The sequence below is a fragment of the Lotus japonicus genome, chromosome 4 (genome assembly GCF_012489685.1).
Source record: "Lotus japonicus ecotype B-129 chromosome 4, LjGifu_v1.2".
NCBI classification, from domain to species: domain Eukaryota; kingdom Viridiplantae; phylum Streptophyta; class Magnoliopsida; order Fabales; family Fabaceae; genus Lotus; species Lotus japonicus.
In genome coordinates, this window is record NC_080044.1 from 26,768,404 (window position 1) to 26,793,392 (window position 24,989).

Genomic DNA, 24,989 nt, shown 5'->3' on the forward strand with positions numbered 1-24,989 from the left:
AAAAGCTACCCAAATTAGATATCTAAAAAGATATCACGTCCCCTTTGAAACCCAACAGCACCACACTAGTTATTCCAAGGCATGCAGTATCTAAACCAACCAATAACAAAACAGCAACACAAGGGAAGACAAGTTACAAATGACGAATTCAGCAGCAACATATCAGATCAGCTCAACAGATGCCAAAAACAAACCAGCTTGCACCTCAGACGTGTTGAATACACAGTAATGGTTCAGCATACCACTCAGCCATGGAATAAGTAAAACTCTGAACAAGTGCCTTCACCCATTGCCAAGACCTCCATTTAATTAGTTCCACTGCCGTCGGAATACAAACGACACCAGCTCTAAAAATTACATCATTCCTTAGAAGCCAAATTGTCCATGTTGTTGCCAACCATATTGGAAACATACCCCTGAAACTAGCATTACTCCAACCTTGCTGAAATTGTAAAATGTGACTCTTAGCATCTATTGGAAGCACAGTAGAGACTCCAAGCCACTGATACACTTCCCTCCATACATCCATGGAAACCGGGCAAGAAAACAAAAGATGGGAACAAGATTCTGCTTCAATGCAACAGAACTTACAGACCGCATCTTCTGGAGAAGGCAGCACCCCCCTCTTAAGCAAATTATCTGATGTGGGCAACCTATTCAACAAACACCTCCAAGCAAATGCCTTCACATTAGATGGCGCTAGTGCCCGCCAAATAATTGAAAACACAGTATCTGGCTCCGGTAACAATGGTCCCTGCAAAAATAAATAAGCTGTGTTAACGGAATAAGTTCCATCAGTGTTTGGCAACCACACCCACTTATCAGGAACCCCTTCTGTAAGCTGGATCAAGGAGAGCTCCTGCTGCAACTCAGCTAGCCACCCTAACTCCCTCCCTACCAGTGGTCTGCACCATGTAAACTCCCATTGCCATATCCCTTGGTTCCACCGCCCGCAATCTGAAATATAACAACGTTTCCCCTTGGACAGGTTATACAGCCTGTAATACCTCTCACGAAAGCTACCTCGCCCCGTCCACTCCTCACTCCAGAATTGAGTTGCTTCCCCACAACGAACCTGTTTAGAAATGCCATCATGAAACCAACCCAAAACATCATCTTCACAAGCTTCTTTTACCCCTTTCCACCATGGTGAATCCTGCATACTGAACTCAGTAGAGTACTTAGCACTCAGCACACGGCACCATAGACTATCCTTTTCAGTTCTCATCCTCCACATCCACTTTCCCAACAACGCCTTATTAAAAATGGATAAATCCTTTATGCCTAGCCCACCCACTTCCTTAGGCTTACAAATATCTACCCACTTTACCCAAGCAATTTTGCTCTCTAACTGACCACCACCCCAAAGGAAAGCTCTCATAATCTGATTACAAGTAGACATCACACAAGTCGGGAGCTTAAAAAAAGATAGAAAAAATAATGGGAGCGCCGTGAGCACACTTTGAATAAGGCAAATCCTCCCCCCAAAAGAAATAGATTTCCGCTGCCAACTAGATAATCTATCATTTATCTTCTTTATCACAGGCTCCCACAACTGACGCCCACTAGGCCTTCCCCCCACGGGGATACCCAGATACACAAAGGGGGTAGGCATTACCTTACAGTTCAAATAAGAAGCAAACTGCTGTGGAACCCCAAGCTCAAGCGCAACTGTAGCCAACTTGCTTTTATGAAAATTAACTTTCAACCCAGAAATTAACTCAAAGCAGCGTAACACACATTTCAACACCACCAAATTCTGCACTGAGGCCTCCCCAATAAAAATAGTATCATCAGCAAACTGAAGTAAAGAGACATGTACCTTGCCGTCCCGCCCCACCTGATATCCCTTAAACCTCCCCAACCTTTCTGCATTTAAAAACAGTCCATTTAACCCCTCTGCCACAATTAAAAACAGAAAAGGAGCAAGAGGGTCACCTTGTCTGAGGCCGTTCTCCATTTTAAACTCATCCCACGAGCTACCATTGACCAGAACTGAAACAGATGCTGAACGAAGACACCCCATAATCCAGCCAATCCATTTCCCACAAAACCCCATTCTAGTCATCATGTATTCCAGAAAGTCCCACTGCACCGAGTCATACGCCTTCTCATAATCAACTTTAAAAACAATCGTCGGCCTCTTCTTAACCTTTGCCTCATGAACAATCTCATTTACCACAACTACGCTGTCCAACATATTTTGGCCTCCAAGAAAAGCAAACTGACGTTCATCAATAAGCTTGGCAAGGACTGACTTCAACCTCATGGCCAATAGTTTAGACACTACTTTGTACACACACCCAATAAGAGAAATAGGCCTGAATTCACTAAGGTTTTGTGGGGAATCTACCTTAGGAATTAGGACGATGAAAGATGCATTACTACCCTTTGGCCACACCCCCCGCTTCCAAAACTCCAACACAGCTCTCACAAAATCCTCCTCCATAACATGCCAAAACTTCTGCAGAAATTTGAAGTTAAACCCATCAGGTCCCGGACTTTTATCTGCGCCACAATCCCACGCTGCCTGCTTGATCTCTTCCTTAAGAAACGGAGCAATCAGATTTGAATTATCCTGGTCCGACACCATCCTGAAATGCACACCATCCAATGTAGGCCGCACCCCATGCGTAGACTTGAATTTTTCCACAAAAAAGTCCTTTATTGCTATTTTCACTTTTGTTGGATCCTCCTCCCACACACCATCAATCATTAACCCAACAATAGAATTAGACCGTCGTTTCCAATTTATAGTATGATGAAAAAACCCTGAATTTTGGTCTCCTTCTGCTATCCACTTGGACCGCGCCTTCTGACACAGCAAAGACTCTTGAAGCTTAAGAACCTGCCAGAACTCAGTAGTTAGATCCTTACGTAACTGAATTTCAGCTGGTGAGAGTCCCACCTCCTCCTCTTTCAAGTCTAGGCAATTAATTTGGGTGACAGTTGCATCCCTCCTACCCTTCAGATCCCTAAACACTTCTCTATTCCACACTTTGAGCTTGCCCCGCAACCCTTTCAGTCTCTCTTTCAAAACATAAGCCCCCCAACCAGTAACCTGTATATTCTTCCAAGACTGCTCCACAAATTTCGGTAACCGAGGATCATGGAGCCAACAATTTAGAACCCTGAAAGGTTTAGGCCCCCAATTTTGGACAGATTGCCGAAACAACAGCGGACAATGATCAGACACATCACGGTTTAGCACAAGTTGTGAACAATTTGGCCAGAAAGAACACCAAACACTAGACACCAATACCCTGTCAATCCTGCTTTGTGCGGTATTATTTGGCCTACGCCAAGTATATTTCCTCCCTGCCAAAGGTACATCAAACAAGCCCATAGCAGAAATGAATTCATTAAATTCCTGAATCTCTCTCCGCTGTGAATTATGAGCTCCTCCCACCCCCCTCCTCTCCTCTCCCATAGCAGATATCTTTTAATATGTTTTCTCACTTTCTTTCTACCTCGCTCTTTCTTTCCTTCTCAGTGCTCGCCATGGAAGAGATTCCAACGACGAACAAGTTCAAGAACTTCGACATTGTTGCGTACCACTCAGATCACCACCACCACTTTGATAGAAGCAGCGGAGACAGCATTACGGAGAACCCTAACAGTGAAGCATACAAGAGAATCATGAAGGAGTGGGAAACCCTAGAACAAAACCTACCCGAATCCATCTACGTTCATGTCTACGACAACCGCATTGATCTCATGAGGGCGGCGATCATCGGCGCCGCCGGCACACCCTACCACGATGGCCTCTTCTTCTTCGACATCGCCTTCCCCTCCGATTACCCACACAATCCGCCCAAGGTCCACTTCATCTCGTTCCGCCTCAGTCTCAACCCTAACCTCTCTGTCAACGGCGAAGTCTCCATGAGCCTCCTCAACACCGGCGAGACTTCGGACAACGGCGAGAGGTGGGACCCACCCGTGTCCACTGTTCTTCAGGTACTGGTTTCTCTTCAAGAACACGTTCTCAACGAGAAACCCTACTTCAACGATCCTGGTAAAGCGAAGCTCCGCAGCGTTGATGGTGATTCGTCACGCGCATACAATGAGCAGGTGTACCTCCTCACGTGCCGCCTCACCACGCACCTTCTTCTGAGCCCCCCGAGGAACTTCATAACCTTCGTCATCGGCCACTTCCGCAACCGTGCACCGGCGATTCTCTCCGCGCTAAAAGAGTACGCGAACGGGCGCGTGAGTGTAGGGAACTACGGTAGGGCGGCGTCTTCTCTTCGGGCTAAGGTTTCGCCGGAGTTCATGGTTTCGCCGGAGTTCATGGAGCAGGCGCGTGAGTTTTATTATCCGGCGTTGCGTAATTTGTTCATGTTCTGCGAGGCTTCATTGGATGTTTCCTTCCTCAGCTGGTATTCGCTATCCAAGAGGCAGAGTGGAAACCACCGTGGAATCAAAATGTGGGGAATGTTCAAGAAACTGATCAAAGTGATAAAATCAGATTTGAGTGGCTAGGCTTATAACTTGTAAGTGAGATGTATGAGCTTTTGGCTTTTATTGTTGCCCTTTAATGGTTATATTAATAGTACATTTTCCAAAAGTGATCCCTTTTGAGTAATGTATATACAATTTAGTGAATCTTCATCATCATCTGTCACTTGCTTGCTAGTTGGTGTTCAAGATTTGATTGTCATTTTCCTCAATTCATTATCAAAAATAAATTTTCAATCTTTGGTATATCGAAAAATTATAAGAGCAACTCTACATTGAAACATTGAATAAGTCAAGAGTTAATAATTCAATCAATAGGCAGACATGTTCAAGAATGAAACTCGCTGCAAAAACTGCGAGCAACTATGGACAATGAGTGTGACTTTAATGTAAATAAATGTGACTTTATTCATTCTTGAAGAACATTAATCAGGGGTGCTTAGCTTTAGCAGTGAAAGCGAGCGCATTGAGGTTGTGAGGTGTATGAAAAGCAGAGAAAGCACCAGAATGATTGGCTGGCGTTTCTTGTGTTTCCTCTCTTATTTTGTTCACTTTCTCATGCTTTTCGCCGTTTGTAGCTGTACCTCTTTTGATTTATTAACTTCTGGAAATTTCATTGTTGACTTGACTCTAATTAGAATATTTTGGGGTTTCCCTGAGAATGGGAATGATAAGAAGTGGTTAACCAATAACCTTGGTCCTTGAACCTGGCCTGATTGTTTTAAAAGAAAATAATCACTCTCTTGATCTTGCATCTGACCAAACCTTCGTTTGTTGATATAAATAAGGTGGTATTGATTTTTGAGGCTATGGGATTATCTTATTTTTAGTTGTTACTTTCTATTAGTTTATTATCTTCCCTTCCCTTTAAAAAGAGCCTACCGCAATGAGCGTCAAATCTAAATTATAATCACTTATGTATAGTTATTTTCCTCGCCTTTTTACATATAAGAGTGTGTGCATGTGATTTCTAAGTCTAGACAGCCGTTGTGGTTTCTCCACCTTCGGCCTCTCTCAACTGCGCTTTCGCCTATTTGCATTTCCCTCTGTCGCGGCTGCTGATGCTGCAGAGAATGAGCGGGGCATTGGTTGTTAATGCACCAAAAATAGATCCTGTCAAATCTTATGAGGCCTATCAATCTTACAGGTGGCCACTTAAATCCCTTCTATTTATTAATGATGGCTGCTTGAGCTGGCTCTATGGTAAACAGTATTCCTTTAATTTATGAATGTTTCTACTGTTTAATTTGTTGATGCATCTGATAGCTATGTGGTTATTTGCACAATTTTTTTGTTACATAGTAGGCCCTAAGGAGGTGACCTAGCACGCAGGTTAGAGAGGATCAACATGCTAACCCCGCCATACAAATGCAATAGAATGGTTAATTTTTCCTCAGTTGCAGTTAATTATTAATTTCCAAGGTACATGTTAGCTTTATTTCAAAATGCAACCGTATTTTCATTTGTACTTATGTCTATGATGTGTTGCAATGTGTTTATATCATCTCAGATTATCTCTTTCTGCTGGCTTTATCTGAGCCTGGCTGAAATCATGTTACTATAAATTGGTTGCATTGACACTCATACGACAGTATGTCGGACACTCCACATTATGTGTGTACTATTGAAAAGTTACACGTTTATTAGCTTGAACAAGCGCTGCACATTTCTTGGATGTTTAGCTGTCACTCAAATCTTGGCTTCACAGTTTAATGACACTACTGTTATTAAAGTGTCTTATTTCGTTTTTCAATAACTTCCACAAAAGTTAGCTTAAACTATTAAGAGAAAGGTTAAAACCTGCAAATGTATGCTTTGTAGTTTCTATTTATGGTTATCTCCTTGCAGCCTATAAAAGTATGTTGCATGTGAAATCAAGAGATTTTCCAATTGATGAACTTATCGTGAGTCGTGACAGCCATATAAACAAAAGAAGACACATACTTTGAATCATCCAAATCTTGATGAAACGGATTTCATTAGCATACTTAAATGAACTTATTTCAATAAACTTCTCAAATGCTTATGAATAAGGATGTCTGTGATAAGCACTTAATTGGGCTGTTTATTTAAACGCACCCAAGCTAAACTTTATCCCCAAAAACTTATAGTGACATTTAGATAAGCTCTACTTAATTTCAAGTTGTTTGGATTGGTCACAGTTGGTAATTTTCATTCAATCAGAAACCAATGACCATTCATAAATGTGAATTCATGGGGCTTTTCTTTTTTCTGAAGTTCTGTTGTTGAGGAGGCTGTTGAGGCGGCACAACATGCTATAAATGCAGCACATGTTGAAGCTGAAAGCGTTGAGAATGGTATAATTGCTGCCAACCTGATAGGTGGACTGGATACAGCGGTAAGTTTCAAATATGATAAGGGATAAGATAGGATCAGTTTGTTATGTAAATCTAGACTAAGATAATATGTAAATCTAGACTAAGATAAGAGATAAGATAGGATTAGTTTGTTTCTGATTTTAGAGATATCAGAATTTCTGTAATTGCAATATCTCTTTGTAACTTGTTGAAATCAGTAAAACGGAGGAGGACAAATTCTGATCCTTTACATTTTATCATGGCATCATAGCGGGAGATCCAAAATTAATTGCAGCACTTGCAATTTTTTTTTAAATTTTAAAACAAGTACAGTTTTATAGATTTTTTTATAGACAAATGTTAGTTGTTAACTGTCAGTAAATTAATTCTTTCGCCCGGGTTTGAACCTGACCCTTCAACCTACAAATCCTTTTATTTCCCTTATCTCACCCATCCCCCAAGTAATCTATAAAACTGTAACACAAGTACAGTTTTTTAGATACCGTTAGTGTTAAATTACCTTCCTGGCTACGCAACAGCACTTCATTTTCAAATTGTAGAAGATTTGGTTAAAATCCAATAAACTATTTTTCCAGTGTACTAAAAAAAAGTCATTTGAAATTTTTTTGTTGTTATTTATTTTTTAAAATCTTCGAAGGGATTCTCTGGGGCTAAGGTTTGTCTTCTCAATGAATTTTATTGATCTATTTCTGTTATGAAATATGGTTTCTGTCTTCTCTTTATACACATCGTTCCCTATTTACCAACTATCCTTAGACCTGGGTTGAGCCTAGTTGGATAAGCATGAAATCATTGTTTCGTTAATTAATTAGCTTCCAGCTACAAATACAGATATCTTTTATCAATAATAATTGGACATTAAAATGACGTTTCGATTACTTGAGGTTGCACAACATGTGAGTGTGACTTAAATGGGACCATTTTTCTGCACCACAAGAGTAGGTTAATTGGGTGGAACATGGACCCCAGCTCCTCCTTCAGGCCACCGACTTCATAATTTGTTGACCACCATGCCGCTGAGTAGTGCTAGTCTGCTAGACATAGTGCCCCTTGTCCCTACTCAGCCACCGGCCCCATTACTAAACTTACCCTTTTTGGAAGTAAAAACGACTCTTTTGTGTTTTGTTTGGTTGGGAAAGAAAAGTGAAAGGAAAGAAAGGAAAAGGAAGGGAAAAGTGAGGAAAGTGAGATGGTTTTTTAGATTACTCGATCTCAAATAAAATAAGAAAAAGTGAATGAAAACAAGAGTGTGTATGTATGAAATGAGACAGAACCCTCATTTCTTTTATATAAAAATATTTGCATTTGAAAATTGTATCCATGCTAATATATATTTAAAAAAATGAAACTGGCTAAACGTAAAATGAAAGTAAGTGGGTCATTTGCGGTACTTTAATAAGAATGACTTTTTCGCCTGATTTTAGTGCACAGTAACTTTTCTTTCTTCCCTATTTTGGAAGTAAAAGCGACACTTTTGTGCCTTGTTTGGTTGGGAAAGCAAAGTGAAAGGAAAGAAATGGAATGGAAAGAAAGGAAAAGAAAAGCAAAAGAGAGGAAAGTGAGATGATTTTTTAGGTTATTCAATCTCAAAGAAAATAAAAGAAAAAGTGAATGAAAACAAAAGTGTGTATGTATGACATGACATGAAACCCTCATTTCTTTTATATAAAAACATTTGCGTTTGAAAATTATATTCATATTGATATATATTAAAAGAAAAATGAAACTAGCTAAACGTAGTATGAAAAGTGGGCCATCTACAGTACTTTGATAAGAATGACTTTTTCCGCCCGATTTTAGAAGATTGCATGAGGCGCACATTAACTTTTCTTTCTTCCTTATTTTTCCTTGTAACCAAATGAGAGAAGGGCGGGGTGGATAGCTCACATGGTTGAGCTAAGGGTAATTGCAGGTGAAGGGTCAGGGTTCGAACCTTGATGAATGATAATTTGTACTAATTTACTAACAACTAACATTTTCCTATAAAAAAAAAAGTGTGGTGTTACCTCATTTTCCCTTATCTCCCTTTTCTTCTCTGCAAACCAAACAACGGTTTAAATAACCAAAAGCCAAAACTTTTGTGGTGATTCCTATATGTAAGTCAATCCACCACAAGGTTATCATTTCTTGTGGATTTTCAAACTTTTCCTGCGAAATTTTCATGCAATTTTTATTTTTGATAATGATTATATAAATGAATATAATTCGAGTGAAATTTCCTACAAATTTTCTTTTGAAGGTAAATCTGCAGGTAAATGAATGTCTAGGTGTTCCCGCCACAACAATGGTCTACATATCAGGATTGTTTTGGATGTGAAATATGTTTGCAGAAAATAGTAAATTTTAAAAATATGATGGTAGATAATATAAAACAAAATCTAATAGAATAAGAATAAACATTGAAATATATCTTTTCAATTTCCATCACAAAAATATCCTAAGACTTTATTTGGACTAACAAGTGAAAATATGGGAAATAGTATAAAAGAAAATAACATCAAAATAAAGACAAAAATGAATGATAAAGTGATTTGAATGAGGAATAAAAGGGTAGGAATAAGACTGCATGGTATGGGCCCCCAAGCATTGAGGTCTCACCCAATGTACGCCCTTGAGGCCAAATCGTTGTGGATGGCTTATGAAGACATTTAGCTTTCATTATTCAAGCACGTGTCTTGTGGACTAGGCGAGCCTCCCAAGCATGGAGGTCCTGCCCAACTTGTGCTTGAAGGAAGGAGGAGGCCCTTGCCATACGTTCGTGAAGGGCGACCTCGGGACTTGGTTTGAGGAGAAGTGGTTCATGTTTATGTTTGGGCTTGTATGGATTTGTGGGCCGATTCTATAAGGCCTTGGGATCCGCATATGTCAAGGGTTTTAGGGTTTGAGCACCTCCACTATAAAAGGAGGGTGCTTATCTTGTAAAGGGTTCCAACATTTTATACACATAGGCAGGGCTAGGTTATTAGGAACCTTACTTCCGCTAGGGTTCCAGCTTAGTCACCTTACTTGTTCATTTGAGCGTGAACACCTATATTTTTTATAAGCCAAACAATTGTATTCAAATATAGCATAAGGGGTGCTAACCCAAATACAAAAGAGTGAAAGAACCAAAGAAGAAAGGTTCAAATTATAAGTAAGAAATGAAATAAGCTGATAAGACTAAGAATAAAGAGTAGAACACTAGTAGGAACCATCCTAAGAAATCCCACCACCAGCAAACTCATGTTTTAGAACATGTTGAAACTCATACCCAGACTTGTGTAAAATAGGGGTTTCACAGTTTTGTGTTCCTAGTTGCTTCTAGTTTTTCTAGGTATGAGTTTTTCCATTCATTTTTTTGGGTATTGATTTTCTCTTTCCTACTCCTTTACCCTTCATCTTAAATGAATTCCAATCTGGTTGAGTTTTTCCTCTTCTTATTTTGGGTGTGGGTTACTTCAGGATCTGAATGATGAAGCTGAATTTCTTGATGGAAGATGAAAAGATTAAGGATAAATCTTATGATTAAGAAATATGTTTTTTAATTATTTTTTTAATTAAAATAGGAAAACCCACTATTGTGGGTCAAAAGCACCTTGTGCAACCTTGCTACAGTTTCTGATTGGTGTGTGTTAATTAATATTCAATAATGTATGTATTCACTATTACAAAAGTGCTCATTTGCTTCGGTCAAAAGCCAACGCTAACAATAGTCAATTTAGTGTCGGCATCGGGACCAATGTTTAAAGGCTTTAAGGAAACAAGTAATGCCCGTCAAGTGGCCGAGGCTAAATGCTAGCGTTGTCAGTTTAGACGATTTTAAGCTAACGCTACATACATGACACGAAGGTTGACACTTAGTGCGAAAAATTAGTCTCACGGTTATCAACTCTGAAGATACTTTAATTAGTTAACACTAGAGAAAAAATAATCAACTAATTTATCTTACATTTCTATTTTTTTAATAAGCCAAAACTTCATTAAATAAATTGCAAATGATACTTCAACCCAATTATTTTTTTAGAAAGCAAAAGTTTATTGAATACGCAAGAAGTCGAGATATGGATCCTCTCGACAATGGATTAAATACAAAGCAAAGCAAAACGAAAGAAACACAACGAAAACAACAAACGCCAACCTACAAGATACAAAACAAAAAAGACCGCTAAAAAAATGAAAACCGAAACCACGCAATTCAATCAACGCATACTACCAGACACTTCATACTTCCTTGGATGAGTAGCTCTGAGATACTCTACAGAAGCTTTAAGAGCCTCCTCGTCTGTACCAGAAAACACAAGTCCACGAAATTTCCCTGTCTCCAACATGCCCCGCGCCCTCTCAAAAACGCAACCATGATTCTGTTCTGTGACCGGAAGCACACGTTCCTCAACATCTACCAGTGACTCTAACACATCCGTCATGTCACTATCCTCGGCTATCAAGACCTGAAGATCATTCTTCTTCTTGGGGCGACCTCTCCCCTTGTACATTATCCTAGGCCGACCCCTACCTCTCCGACCCGATCCCCCAGAAGGTATAGGCTCCACCATATCAACATCAACATCACTGACCCTCGTCCCCGCCGGCTGCTCCTCTCGTGTCAACACATTAAAACGAGAGAATACAACCTCTAAAGGAATCAAAGAAAGCACAGCGTGTTGATGTGGAGGGACGATAGGAACCACCGAGTCACCATATAACCTATCGGCGTCAGGCATGATAGCACCGTCAGCCTCTGATTCGGTCGTACCATCATCACGCACAACGAAATCAGAACTAGAAACAACACCCTCAGGCCCCACACTCGCAATGGAGGGAGCGTAATCCTGTGGAAACCATAGAGCATGCATCTTCATTTCAAAATTCCGGGCAATAGCACCAATCACTTCCGCACAATCTGCAGACCAATTCATCTCATCCGAAGTACACACCTTATCTTTCGTCCTAACAAACTTTAGAACCCCATCTACAAAAATATGATACGTCAGGCCATGACCACCAACAACGCAAATGAAAGGAGTGCCACGACTCCCCTCCCGCAAAGACACACACGCACTCGACGAAACACAATCATTGTCCAATCTAGAGCCCACAACCCTCATCGCATCATCGATCCCATCAGTATGATCACACCCTGTAACGTCATCTCCAATCAAACATGTCACCTCATCAGCCACCCCGTCATCACACTGATGCTCCAAACCATTCCTCGATGAAGCCACACGAACACCCTCAATCATCGAATTAAAGGCACAATGAACCACCCCTCGCTTAGGATGCGAGACCTTTGCTGCCGAAACAGACAACGAAGATCCACATATCCGCCAACCATCAAGCATAGCTTTGGCCTTGCACGCATCAACCTCAGAAACCATATGCACAAACCCAAAACGAGTCCGCCTACCTGGCTTCCGGCGTTGCTGAACATAGACGCTCCTCACCGTTCCCCATCGAGTGAATAATGCTTTTATCTGTGCATAATTCACCGCATCTGAAATCCCTTCAACAAATAAAGAACCACCATCAGTGCTGCCGCCATCCACAAGACCAATCGCCACTGGTTCGACAAGACGAACACCCCCTACTCGCGCACTACCATCACCATTTATTGCCATGGAACCACCTGCACCATCAACAACCATGCTCTCACCATCTAAATCGCCACCCTGTGAAATGGCCACAACGGGTTGCACCCCAAGAAGCGACGAGCGAAACATATTGCAAGAAGATGAGGATGTCGCATTATGCATGGATACAAGACGACGTTGCTCCAACCTCCTCCTTCTCGCATGCCCAAGGAGAACACGAAGCCTCATCTCTCAACCACTGAACAATCAGAGCACCACCAAAGAAGGAACCGCACAAGCGCATCAGAGAAACAGAGTACAAAACAGAGGCTGCGAAGAGAAAGCAGAATAAGGACCGACACAACACGAGGGAACAGCCAGGAACGCTGCTGATGCACCGTGAACAGTTTTCCCTGAAGAAACGTTTTCGTGAAACCATAGCGGAGTAGTTTTCACTTTACTTCAACCCAATTATAAATACAAAATAGAAATACTGGGCAGCAAAATAAAAGCTAACCGAGTTGAGACATAAAAGACAAGACCAGAGTTCATTGCCACAATCATCCTAGAGTCCTAGACATGGCAAAATCCACCCAGCTATACCAATGGATTACGATGTGTACCGCAAGTGGTGTTGGCCAACAACATTTAGTGACAAGAATTAATATCCATAAGTAAAGGAACTAATCCAAGCCAGCACAATATATGTTGTACATAAGTGACCAACAAGCTAGCTAGTTAGACTAACATCACTTATCTCTTCATGATAATAAAATGTTGTAGACATAATTCCTCTTAATAATTTGTATTGCGCTTTCTTACTAGTAATTGCAAGTATGATGTCAAAGATCCATGTTTCCAGAAGAATAAAAACGTAGACTTTTAATTTTAATTACAACTTTTCTAGAAGCCATTTATCTTTATCTAATTATCTTGGATTACGACTTGCCTTCTAGAAAATAAAAAAATAAACAGCTGGCGATTTTAATGGCCCAGTACACCCTCTAAAGATTGTAGCAGTAGCAAGTGCCGTTTACTACTTTACTTTAGCTCTTTTTCTTTGTTGGTAAGAAGTGACGTTTACTTTATTTTGAGGTTCAAGATGATTTCACACTGACCTTCTAGAAAATGAAACAGCCGGTGTTGTTCATGGCCCAGTGATATAATATTTTTAAATATTTAAATTGCTCAACATATTTAATATCCATAAAGACATAGTCAGGAGCTTACAATTTGCTTGGAGTCGGAGGAGGTTGAGCGCTTCTTTTCCATTCTCCACGATATTTGAAACCTGTTAAAGAGGAAGTAAAGAATTAATCTTGCAGTAATTAGTAGGGACAACAATTATTTTACAGATTGGCTTGTCAAGAGGGGTGCTCGATCAATTGTTCTAGGTCTTTGCATTTTTATAAGTCCTCATTCAGAGTTAAAGACCCTTAGTTTAGGGACTCATTGTTAGTGGTGTAAGTTAGGGGTGCACATGGGTTGGATGGATTTTGATCAAAATAAAATCCGAACTGATCAAAATTGTCTGGGTTGGGTTGAGTTGGATTTCACAAATTTCTTCTTCGGACCCGATCCGATCCAACCTGACGAAGTTCGGATTGAGTTGGATGGATTGATTGGGTCACTATATTAAAATAATAATATATCTGAAATATTAAAAAATATTGTAAATATTATTATAAATTCAGAAAAAGTTATAAAAAATACTAAATATGTTATAATACTAAATAGCATGAAAATGACACAAAAAGTTATACCAAATAGCATGAAATGATATCACATAAATGACATATAACCAAATATCATGAAAACATAAAACTTCATTACCAAATGACATGAAACAATCTAATATAAATAGTACCTAAAAAGTGAGAAACAACACTAAATGTCATGCCATGACACTTAGAACTTAGATGTCTCCAACATGCCAAATAATATATATAGACATATAACAAATAACTACAAACAAATACTCTAAGTTCAAATATGACAAATAACTATAAATACTTAAGTCTCAAAGTTTCAAAAAGTCATCACTCCAACACTAGCACTCCAAGTATGAGTAAAATTATAAAAGAAATTATTATTATATGTATGGATTATGGGTTGGGTTGGATGGATTTGAACTGAATCCGAAATCCGATCCGAACTTGGTTGGGTTGTAGTAAAATCCATCCGATTTACTCGATCCAACCCACATTTTTTCTATTGGATCGGAATAGGTTGGACGGGTTCATTGGATCTAACCGGCCCATGTTCATCACTGGTGTAAGTGTTTGTTTATTATTTATTTTGTCAATTTTTCGATGGGTGTAGTCGTGGGCTTGTGCTCTCATGGGTAAATTTGTTTCTTGAAACATTGATATGAAATAATATATCTTCTTTTCTTTGAAAAAAAAAGAGTGAGATAGCCACACAAATTTCACATAGGCTATGTTTGACATGTTTAGCTGATAAGCTAGCTGAAAACTGAAAAGCTAGCTGAAAGCTTATAAGCTAGCTGATAGCTGAAAGCTGATAAGCTAGCTGAAAGCTGAAAAGCTACGTGATTGAAACAAAAGTGTTTGGTAAAACTAGTTGTTAAACAAGCTGAAATTGTAAAATGACATAAAAGGACGTACTTGTATAATTATTTTTATATTTAACATTACTTTATTTTCACAATAATACCAATATAATATTAATATTAAAATTATTATCACTTTAAATATTTTTATTAGCTTCAGTTATTTATCATCTTAAAAATATAATATTTATTTTTATTTATTTTTATTAATATAATATTTATAATACTTGTGGTGCGCAGCGGTGTGGCGGAAATGGTGGCGGAAACTGGATACGTAAGTGTGAGGGGAAAATATGTTTAGTGTTTTTATAAATATATAAGGGTAATGGTAGAATTTTAATAAAATAATAAGGATAAAAATGAGAATAAATTTAATAAGCTATAAGCTTTAAGCTATAAGCTACCTGAGATAGCTTATAGCTTAAAGCTTTAAACTACTAAAATAAGCTCCTTCACCAAACACTTTTGAAGAGCTTTTAAGCTAGTCAAATAAGCTTTAAGTTAGTCAAATAAGCTATAAGCTAGCTGAAATGGCATGTCAAACATAGCCATAATAACAAATGAGATTGTCGTCCCTATTCACATTCTAAAAAGTTTCTACTCAATTTCCACCTTTGTTAATTGTTATTGTTAATCTCCTCATTTTATATTATAACGACATAATGTGTTATTTAATTGTCAAATTAATTTTAAATTTTGTAAGCGAATTTTATTTTAATCTTTCAATAGTGACCTTTAGTGACAATTAAAAACAAACAATAATCGTATATATGACCGCCAATAAATTATAAAATAAAAAACTAATTTAACATTAACTCAATTCCAAATATAACATTTCATGTTTTCTCTCCATTTAATTTCTCCATATCTATTCCCTCCATCTATTTCTTAATTTTTTACTCCCTCCGGTCCTATTTATAAGCAACAAAAAAAAAATTCACATAGTTTAAGAAATGTAGTTAAACTAGATAAAATGCATTAAATTTGTCTTAAATTAAAATGAACTTCCAAAATTACCCTTTATTATTAGTGTTGGAAAGTGGAAAAGAGAGTGAATAATTAATGAGACACATTTTACAAGTTAGAATTAATAAGGACATCATTGGAAAAAATTAATTAATATAGCTCAAACTTTCATTTGGTTCTTATAAAAAGGACCAAGATTTTTCTTCTCTTTCATGCTTATAAATAGAACCGGAGGGAGTATATAAATCCATCTATTTCTTAATTTTCCACTTAAAATAGGTGAGATTAAAATATTATGCTAACTAATAAGGTAAACCAAGTGGCATGCATCATGAAGCATTATCCAGACAAAGATGCAATCTTTCCCTCACTCCCTTATCCTATATAAACCCCTCTCAGTGCACACTTTCCTACTCATTCATTCTTACTCAAAAAGAAAACACAAAGCCCCACTTCAAAACAAAACCAACACACTACACTTATTGCGATGGCAACAAACGAGAGAGAAGCTCCAATCCATGGAGACATCTTAGAGGCCATACTCTCGCACGTGCCTCTCATCCACCTTGTGCCAGCTCGTCACGTGTCAAAGTCCTGGAAGCGTGCCTTGTCTAGCTCCCTCCGCCACGTCAGCCCCGTCAAGCCGTGGCTCACGGTGCACACCCAGAGCCCCCGTGCCCCGCACGTGACAACCTCCCACGCGTACGATCCACGCTCACGCTCCTGGATTCAGATCCACGCGCCGCCCTCCAGCCAGTCTTCCTCCCCCCTCCGCTCGTCACACTCCACTCTCATCTACACCCTCTCACCCACAGGCTTCTCCTTCTCCCTCGACCCCCTAGGCCTCGAGTGGCACCACGCGCCACCCCCGCGGGTGTGGCGAGTTGACCCAGTCGTCGCCTGTGTTGGCGGATGCATCATCGTTGCCGGCGGCGCGTGCGACTTCGAGGACGACCCCCTGGCGGTTGAGATGTACGACGCGGGATCCCGCACTTGGTCCCGTTGCGAGTCCATGCCGGAGATCCTGAAAGGCTCCACGGCGTCGACGTGGCTCTCGGTAGCCGTCGCCGGTGACCGGGTGCACGTGACGGAGAAAAACTCCGGCGTGACGTACTCGTTTGACAGCGAGACGAAGTCGTGGCTGGGGCCGTACGAACTGCGGCCGGAGGAGGGCGTTTTCTACTGCGTCACGGGAACGGTGAGGGGGCGATTGGTGGTGGCGGGGATGGTCGGAGAAGCGGAGAACGTGAAAGGGGTGAAATTGTGGGAAGTGAAAGGGGAATTGGGGATAGGGTCGAAGTATTGGTGTGAGGAATTGGGGGCGATGCCGAAGGCTATGGTGGCGAAGATGAAGGGTGATGATGGTTGCGGTGTGATGGCGTCGATTTCGGTGACTACGGTGGGGGATTATGTTTATCTGGTGAACCTATGGGAACCGGAGGAGATGGTGGTGTGCGAGTTTGCAGACAGGGGAGGTTGCGCGTGGCGGAGCGTGAGGAATGAGGCGGTGGCGCGAATGGAGAGGATGGTGTTTTGCGGCGGATATGTGGGGGTGGAGGATTTGGAGTGCGCGGTGGCGCAGAAGAATTGCAAGTTTGCGTTGCAGTAAAAGAAAAATGAAGTATTGCTGTAGATTGAGTAAAAAACATGGAAGGGAGTAAAAAACATGGAACGGTGCAATTTCAAATTGAAAAATCAGATTTTACAGTGAGGTAATTTTGGTGGATAAGTGAAAAGTGATGAGATAAGGAGTGTTATGGATAAGACAAGGATAAGGATATAAAATAAATGAAGAGGGCAGAGAATGTAGTAAGTACTCGTAGCTGTTCTAAGCAGCAGCTCTCGTAAGAGAGACCTTTTGGCTATACTTCTACATCTATGTTGTGATGTGGGGCAGCATGTACCCTCATTTATGTAGTTGTATAAACTTGTATTCATGTTATTTTCACATCATAAATGAATGCCTTTAATTAGAACTATCAGCGTAAAGGAAATTTGCATAATTGGAAAGTTAAAGTTAGTGGGATTTTTTTTTTTGCACATCGGAAAATTAGAGTTAGAAGAGCAAAACTTTTATTCAAATTGACAAGCACAAGGTGTGCCAGAACATAAGTACAGATACAGATGACTCGAGAAAGGATGTACACGTCTAAACCATGCTTTGTGAGGAATGGTGAATTCAAAATAACAAACTCTATCACAGTGAAAAATGAATTGAACAAGTCTTAAACATGTTTGGGTCCTAAAATTGTAAGAGGTATAAAATTGGGTTCTTGAAAAAAAATTCTTTGAAATGTCATTTTTATACTTTTTTTAATCAAATTAAGTCATTTTCATCAATTTTGACTAGTCAACGATCTAGTAGTGAGCATAGTCAACAGAGGCATCCATGTGAATTTGCATCAATTTTAGTCTTTGTAAATTTTTTTAATTCATATTTAAGTCTACTCTTCCCCCATCTGAAGAGCCTCATTAAAATATGGTAACTATATTGCAAATGAAGAGCCTCATTAAAATCCCCAAGGAAAACCCATTGGAAAAAACCCTTAGGGGGAAAAAGAGTACTCAACACATGCCCATACCAAACAAAACAGAAATACCCAGCTAGGACAAACATCACTCCATGCATAGCCGTAGCACATAGATTACACGGGAGGACAATAACTAAGTTGGATCAAAATACAACATATCTGTGACCTTCAAATATACTACAGATAGAGCATAACAAGCACCTGTTAGGACTGTTCATGGTTCTCTGAGAACCGAAGCTAACAAAAAATCGAACCGAAAACCGAACCGTTTAAGAACCGAACCTTTAAGAACCGAACCGAACTCGAACCTAAATTGAAAAACCGGTTCGGTTCGGTTCGAACCATACTATAAATATGCATGTTTTACCGAACTGGTTAACCGAAATTTGAAACCGGTTCGATTCGGTTCGAACCATACTATATCGGTTCGGTTCAGTTCTCTCGAACCAAAATTTTGGTTCAGGTTCAGTTCGGTTCGGTTCAAGCAAAGAACCGAACCATGAACAGTCCTACACCCTGTAAATGATATCCAATGACGCGTTCCATGGTCTTTATCAAAAATAATTCCCTGTATGTGTGTTACGAACCTGAAATTAAACAAGGTGGGGTATAAGTCGGACCTTGCGCGACGGTTGGAACAAAGACACATTTAATTGTAAATTCAAATGTGGTAGATGAAACGGATGAGCTTCTCCCAATTATGTCTGGTAATAGAATAGGCATCAATCCTCCTATTTGCCAGGTAAACTGGGCTTTTATGGACAAGCTACTCTGGATATTGGTAACTCACCCTGCCGGATCTTTCTCAGAGTAACTTAATGCAAGTCTTTACCTTTGGCTAGATATAGAGTCAAGTGAGGCGGTTTTCTTATCTCTGTAAAATGCTCTAATAATGAGGTTTTTAAGCAAGCTGACTGGGGAATAAAAACCTTCCATATATCAGTAAGCGCCAACAGAGTTGTTCAGATCATACAAAGGCCTTGAATTATTATACCCCCATTTTGCAAGAGCATCCGCCTCTCCATGGCCTGATCCTTCTACTAAGGATGAGCCGCTTTCAATGATTAGATTATGACTAAGATGTTGTTGGCATAATGAGAGAACCTCCTGAATTACCACAAATCCAGCTTCAAAAGTAAATCCAGAGCCAATGTTTTTGGAGAAGAGGATCTATCTGGGAATTTTTGGGAATTTTTAAAATTCCACCAAATCCACGCAACCCCAGGCAACCCTTCACTGTCCCAACGACATATACCTTCCAAACACAACTCCACTTTAGCTTTTTTTATATCCTCTCGAATTGATCGTCTAAATGGTCCATTAAACTGTAGGCGTCGGTCTTTTACGTCCATGAACTCAAAAAATGGCTCAAATAACCCCTGAAGTTGTAACCGTCTGTCATAGTTGTCCTTTTCCACATTTTCCGTTAGTCCCTGGGACAAAAAATGCTCATGTGTCACATTATATGTCACGTGGGTTTAAATTTGGTCCCCGACACTATCAATTTAGTCCCTGCGACAGGTTGAAAAATCAATTAAAAAAACCAAATACAAAATAGTGGTAAATGTTATGTTATTATTGATAGGAAATTACTTTTATATGTTGAGATGAAAATGTTGAGATGAAGATTGAATTCCTCTTACAATCTCAGAACCCCAAGCATATTTAAGCCATTGAAGAATGGTAAATGTTATGTTATTATTGATATCAAACTATTTTATATGTATATCATTACGACTAATTTTGTTACAACTGAACATAGAATTACATTTCAAAAAAAAAAAAACATAGAATTAACTTGCTACTCAATAGAAAGTAGAAAAGTTATCATTGAAGATAATAACTTCTGTTTAACTTGCTGCTACTAATTTGTTGCTAACTTGCTGTTACTAACTGGGAAGTTGTCATCTGTTTAACTACTATATATACACCCGATTATGCATGCCCCAAGAGCAAGAGAATGTATGGTATTATTTCTCATCTTGGAATGAATAAAGCGAAAAACATATGCAAATAATTTGGTGAAGCTAGTTGTAGCTTTGATGGGACTAGTAAAAGGTGAATGAAACGTTCATAGATTTTCAGATCTGGATTCTCCCCGGTGAATCCCCTATACAGGCTCTCGCCATCAGCAAAGTCAGCCGCATGAAAGATCCTACGATGATATATATAGCCAGTGCTGCTGAAAATATATTAATGTTTATAGCTTGCCACATCGTCGAAATGATAATTATGAATGTGTTGTTTCATCGCAGTTTCTATTTCATCATTATTTTTTTTTATACATTGGATAGATAAATTGCATTATGGATCTTCCATTTCCCAACTCATATCTCCCCAAACTTTTATCACTTGAGCTATACTTCAGAGATATTTCATCATTTCATTTATTTGTTAATTGTTATCTCATTTTTCTTCAAATGTCTGGGAAAATAAAAAAATTATATATTTTTTATTTTTTTATTTAAATAAATTTTTTTTTTCAAATCAAGTAACTGTTAGACTAATTATTCACCTAACTGTCAACATACTAGGTGTGTTTAGGAGTTTGATGACGAACCTTATAATTGATTTCAAAGCACAATATATAGTGGAGAATTGATTTTCACATGTTTTTGTTTTTGACACTATCTATCATAATCAATTATGATCTCTAGACCGTCTCGCGACTTGGGTCAGGCGAACGTGGCACCTTTATCAGGTCAGCAACGCTACTTCAAGAGGATCATCCATCCACAATCACGCAAGAGTTAATACAATATAGTAGGAGATCCTTCCGCAATCACGCAAGAGTCAATACAGTAGTAGGAGATCCTTTCGCAAATCACATAAGAGTCAACATAACAATGGACATAGGAGCGCAGTCTGCCCCCTTTGGTCAGCCGACTGTGTAATAGACATAGGAGCTAGGGTTAGGATGTTAACCCACTATAAAAGGGGGGCTTCCATGAAGATCCATCCTTTTGATACCTGAGCAATATACTAGTCTTTATCATTTGTCTTACTTACTGAAAGTTCATTCGTGAACATTGGCGCCCACTGTGAGGCCTCGGTAAAACTCTTCCCGAGTCCTCAAGGAATATTAGTCTTACTACCGACCTAGAACGAGCATGGGGGATACTAGATCTCACGTCCATGGCTCTAATGGCCCGACTCTACAAACGGACGAGGCCATAAACGCATTGATGGCCAAGGTACAACAGCAGAACATGCGATACAAGCCTAGATCGCTGGGATGGAAGAGCTCCGCTAGCAGAACCAGGCGTTGCAGGTGTAAGAGCCTGATTTTATTATAAATATTATTTATTTTAAATAAATAGTACTGAGTGAATTTTTAGTAATTGTTGAGTTACTGTGGGTGATTATGCGTGTGGTATTTTATCTATGTCTGTGAATTTTCAGAAAAGCCACACATATCTTTCTTACATTCACAATACACACCAAAAATAAGGATTCACGTGAGAGCAAGGCTAGAGAGAAGGGTTTTGCATGAAAGAGCCAAGGGAGAAGAAGAACTCGCGTGAGGCACAAAGAAAGGGAGAGGATTCGTGACTCACTATCATCACTCATCTTCTTTTCTTTTCGACTTTTGGCTAAGGTGAGGGAAACTTCAGTCCGGGTAGAGGTCTAGGGTTGTTTTTGATGCATGCTTCTGTGATAATATTCGTGTATGTGAAGTCTTTTGATGTTGTTAAACCTTGATGAGTATGCATGAGGATATGATAAAGTTACTGTTTTTATTTCTTAAAAGTGTTGGATGCCATGAATATATGATTCTTATTTGAAGAGCATGCTAAATTTGATGTCAAAGTTCATGTCGTGTTGCTTTGCCTTATGCTATGCGTGTAACGTGAGAATATGTGATGTCAAGATTGATGCTAAGTTGCTGTATTGTATGCGTGTGATATGAAATAGTTGTATTTCTGCTCTTAAAGCACTATTTACGCGAAATTCAAAATCTTTAGGCTATGTTTGGATTGATGAAACATAATGGAGCGGAATATAATGGAATGGATTGGAGCAGAGCGGAATGGGAAAAAAATCTCATCCATTATTTGGGTATTTCATGATGGAGCGGAACAAAGTTACCACTCCATTATTTGGATGATGGACGGAACAGAATGAGTTATAACTTTTTATTCCTATATTACCCTTACTTCAAAATAAAAGATCATCTTTAAACTACTTAAATAATTAAGAAAATAATTATCCTTGCTGAAATCTCACTCGAATTAGCTTATACTCTCACCATCTATCTACATTAAAACATATAATATGTCAATTCTTTCTATGAAATATACTGAATAAAAGAACACTATCAATTAAAGCAAAAAAAAAAAAATTAAAGCAAAATAAGGCTGTTACAAGAACAAGACCAATACTGCAAAGGCAGGGAGGCATCCAAATGTACTCTCGAATGCCACACCAACAACAATGCATTCCAAGGCCAAAGAAAGAAAACAATCATGACAGTGGAATACAGTAGAACCAACAAGCTATGTACCCAGCCAGGGAGCCCATGACACAAACATGCCTAAGAACTCAAACAACCAGCAATCAGCACAATCTGCAACGCTGAGACAATGCACACAAGAGGGTTCCTTTTACTAGATATGTTACGTCCTTTTGCTAAATATCCAACCACAATAGTAATGCCGTAAATCTACTTTTGACTAATTTATTGAACACTAACCAGGAATTTATAAGAAAAAAATTAACAAATCAATTAGCACAAAACAGGTGAAGAATGTAATTCAGGTTCCCTGTAGTACGAATGTTCTGCACGATGCTAGGACAATAGGTTCGACAATCGCTTAACAGTAAAACAGAACTTAAACCAGAAACAACAAAACACAAGAATTGTTAACCCAGTTCAGTGAAAAACTTTCACCTACGTCTGGAGGGTTTGCACCCAAAGAAAGGAAATCCACTATCTCAAGATTCAGGAATTACAGACACTCATGAACACATCAGTTCATAGTTCACTTCCTAATCTACCCAGTGTATTTCTACTTAGAATCTCAACCTAAGTATGAGAGCCCCTCTCACTTTCTCTCAATCACTGCCACAATGATTGGTGAATATAATGAACAATCAGAGTTTGAACGCAATCAAACACACAGAACCCTTCTTTGCTTTATAGAATCAGTGAGCAAAGAGGATTCACAACTAATAAAGGACAAAGCACAATCACAAATCCTAAAACACTTGATCTCTCTCTCTTAGCTTCGGTGGTCTTCATGTTTTAGGTCTTCATCCTTTTATAGACTTCAGCAGCGGTAGCATGGGCTCTAGGGTTAGCATGGGCTGAAGTAACAGATTGCAGCAACAACAATTCAAAACGCAATCTTGATAGATTTTGTTTACTTATTGCACAAGTAAAGATAGAATCCAATCTTTTAACAAAGATTGTTTCAACAAATAACAACCCATAATTAAAACCCTTATGGAATAGCTACTTGCACCTTAAGTAACTCGAAAACATATCTTCAGATAATCTTCAGAGGGCCCACAACAGAAACTCAAGCTAAGGACTGATGCCCTAGCTTCACGGAATCAGATGCCACGACATCTGCTTCGACAATCAGTTGTTTTGACAAAATGCAAGGCAACATGTACCAACAATCTCCCCCTTTGTCAAATTTTGTCTAAAACAACACATAAACCAGAGAGGATAAAAATAGAGAATCAATTCTCCCCCTTAAGCATAGCTCCCCCTCAAATGCTGCATCCATACCAACAACTAGCATAGCTGGAACATTACACTTAGCAGCAAAAACACACAAACAAAAGTACAATCAGGCCTTAGCATATGATGACTCCACAATAGATCAGCTTGAACATCAACATATCAGAAATACTATCAGAAGCTACTTGCACATAAGCTATCCACATAAAACCCGAAGATGCGACATGAAACAAAACATAGCCATTGTCTTGAACTTGTCTTCAAATAAAACAGACCAAAGCTAACACTAGCAAAACACATAGTCTTCTCAGTAGCAACATAGGTCTTCTTAGTAGCAACACAAATTATTACAAGCCATAGCAGATAGAATCTTCAAATCTTCAAACTACAAAGTACTCCCATTTTTTAGCACAAATTTGCAAAGGGTGCACAAATACATCCAAAAACAAACGACAATAGCAGAAGTACATAGCAATCTAGTCTTCGGAACTAGATTCCTCTCCAGACTCTTCTGCACTTTTCTCTGCACTCTCATCAGACCCTTCCTCCTCTTCATTGCTCCCAGCCTGAGCAGCAGTAGCAGCAGCACTTTACTCACCTCCTTGGCGTTCTTCTTCCTGCAGCTTGAGAAGCAAAGCATCAACCTTGAGCTTCCTGGCAGTGCTCACCCTAATTGTCTTCTACAAAGCCTTGGAGACTTCCTGTAATTCATCAATGATGGCCTGAGTGCCAGATTCAGACACAGGAGGGGCAGATGTCCTGCTGGTTGGCATGGCAATATCAAGGACATGTGGCTCCATAAACAAACGTTGATCCAAAGTGATTGGAACTCCACGAGACATAGCCACTTCATCAGCCCTAAGAATCTGAGGATGTTGCTTGATA

At 39.3% G+C, this 24,989-nt stretch overlaps 2 protein-coding genes and 1 long non-coding RNA gene across 3 annotated transcripts; all 3 read left to right on the forward strand.

Annotated features, from left to right (window-relative positions):
- The first annotated feature begins 3,501 nt into the window (after nt 1-3,501).
- On the forward strand, nt 3,502-4,482 carry LOC130712557 (probable ubiquitin-conjugating enzyme E2 25). Its single transcript, XM_057562386.1, has one exon. It carries the CDS (start codon nt 3,502-3,504, stop codon nt 4,480-4,482), a length of 981 nt encoding a protein of 326 aa, XP_057418369.1.
- Nucleotides 4,483-5,276: 794 nt separating this feature from the next.
- Nucleotides 5,277-7,033, forward strand: LOC130714617 (uncharacterized). The gene is made up of 3 exons (XR_009011366.1): nt 5,277-5,661; nt 5,761-5,880; nt 6,697-7,033. It is a non-coding gene; the product is annotated as an uncharacterized LOC130714617 (long non-coding RNA).
- A 9,251-nt stretch (nt 7,034-16,284) lies between these two features.
- On the forward strand, nt 16,285-17,860 carry LOC130713542 (F-box/kelch-repeat protein At1g23390-like). Its single transcript, XM_057563312.1, has one exon. It carries the CDS (start codon nt 16,372-16,374, stop codon nt 17,491-17,493), a length of 1,122 nt encoding a protein of 373 aa, XP_057419295.1. The 5' UTR covers nt 16,285-16,371; the 3' UTR covers nt 17,494-17,860.
- The last annotated feature ends 7,129 nt before the right edge of the window (nt 17,861-24,989 follow it).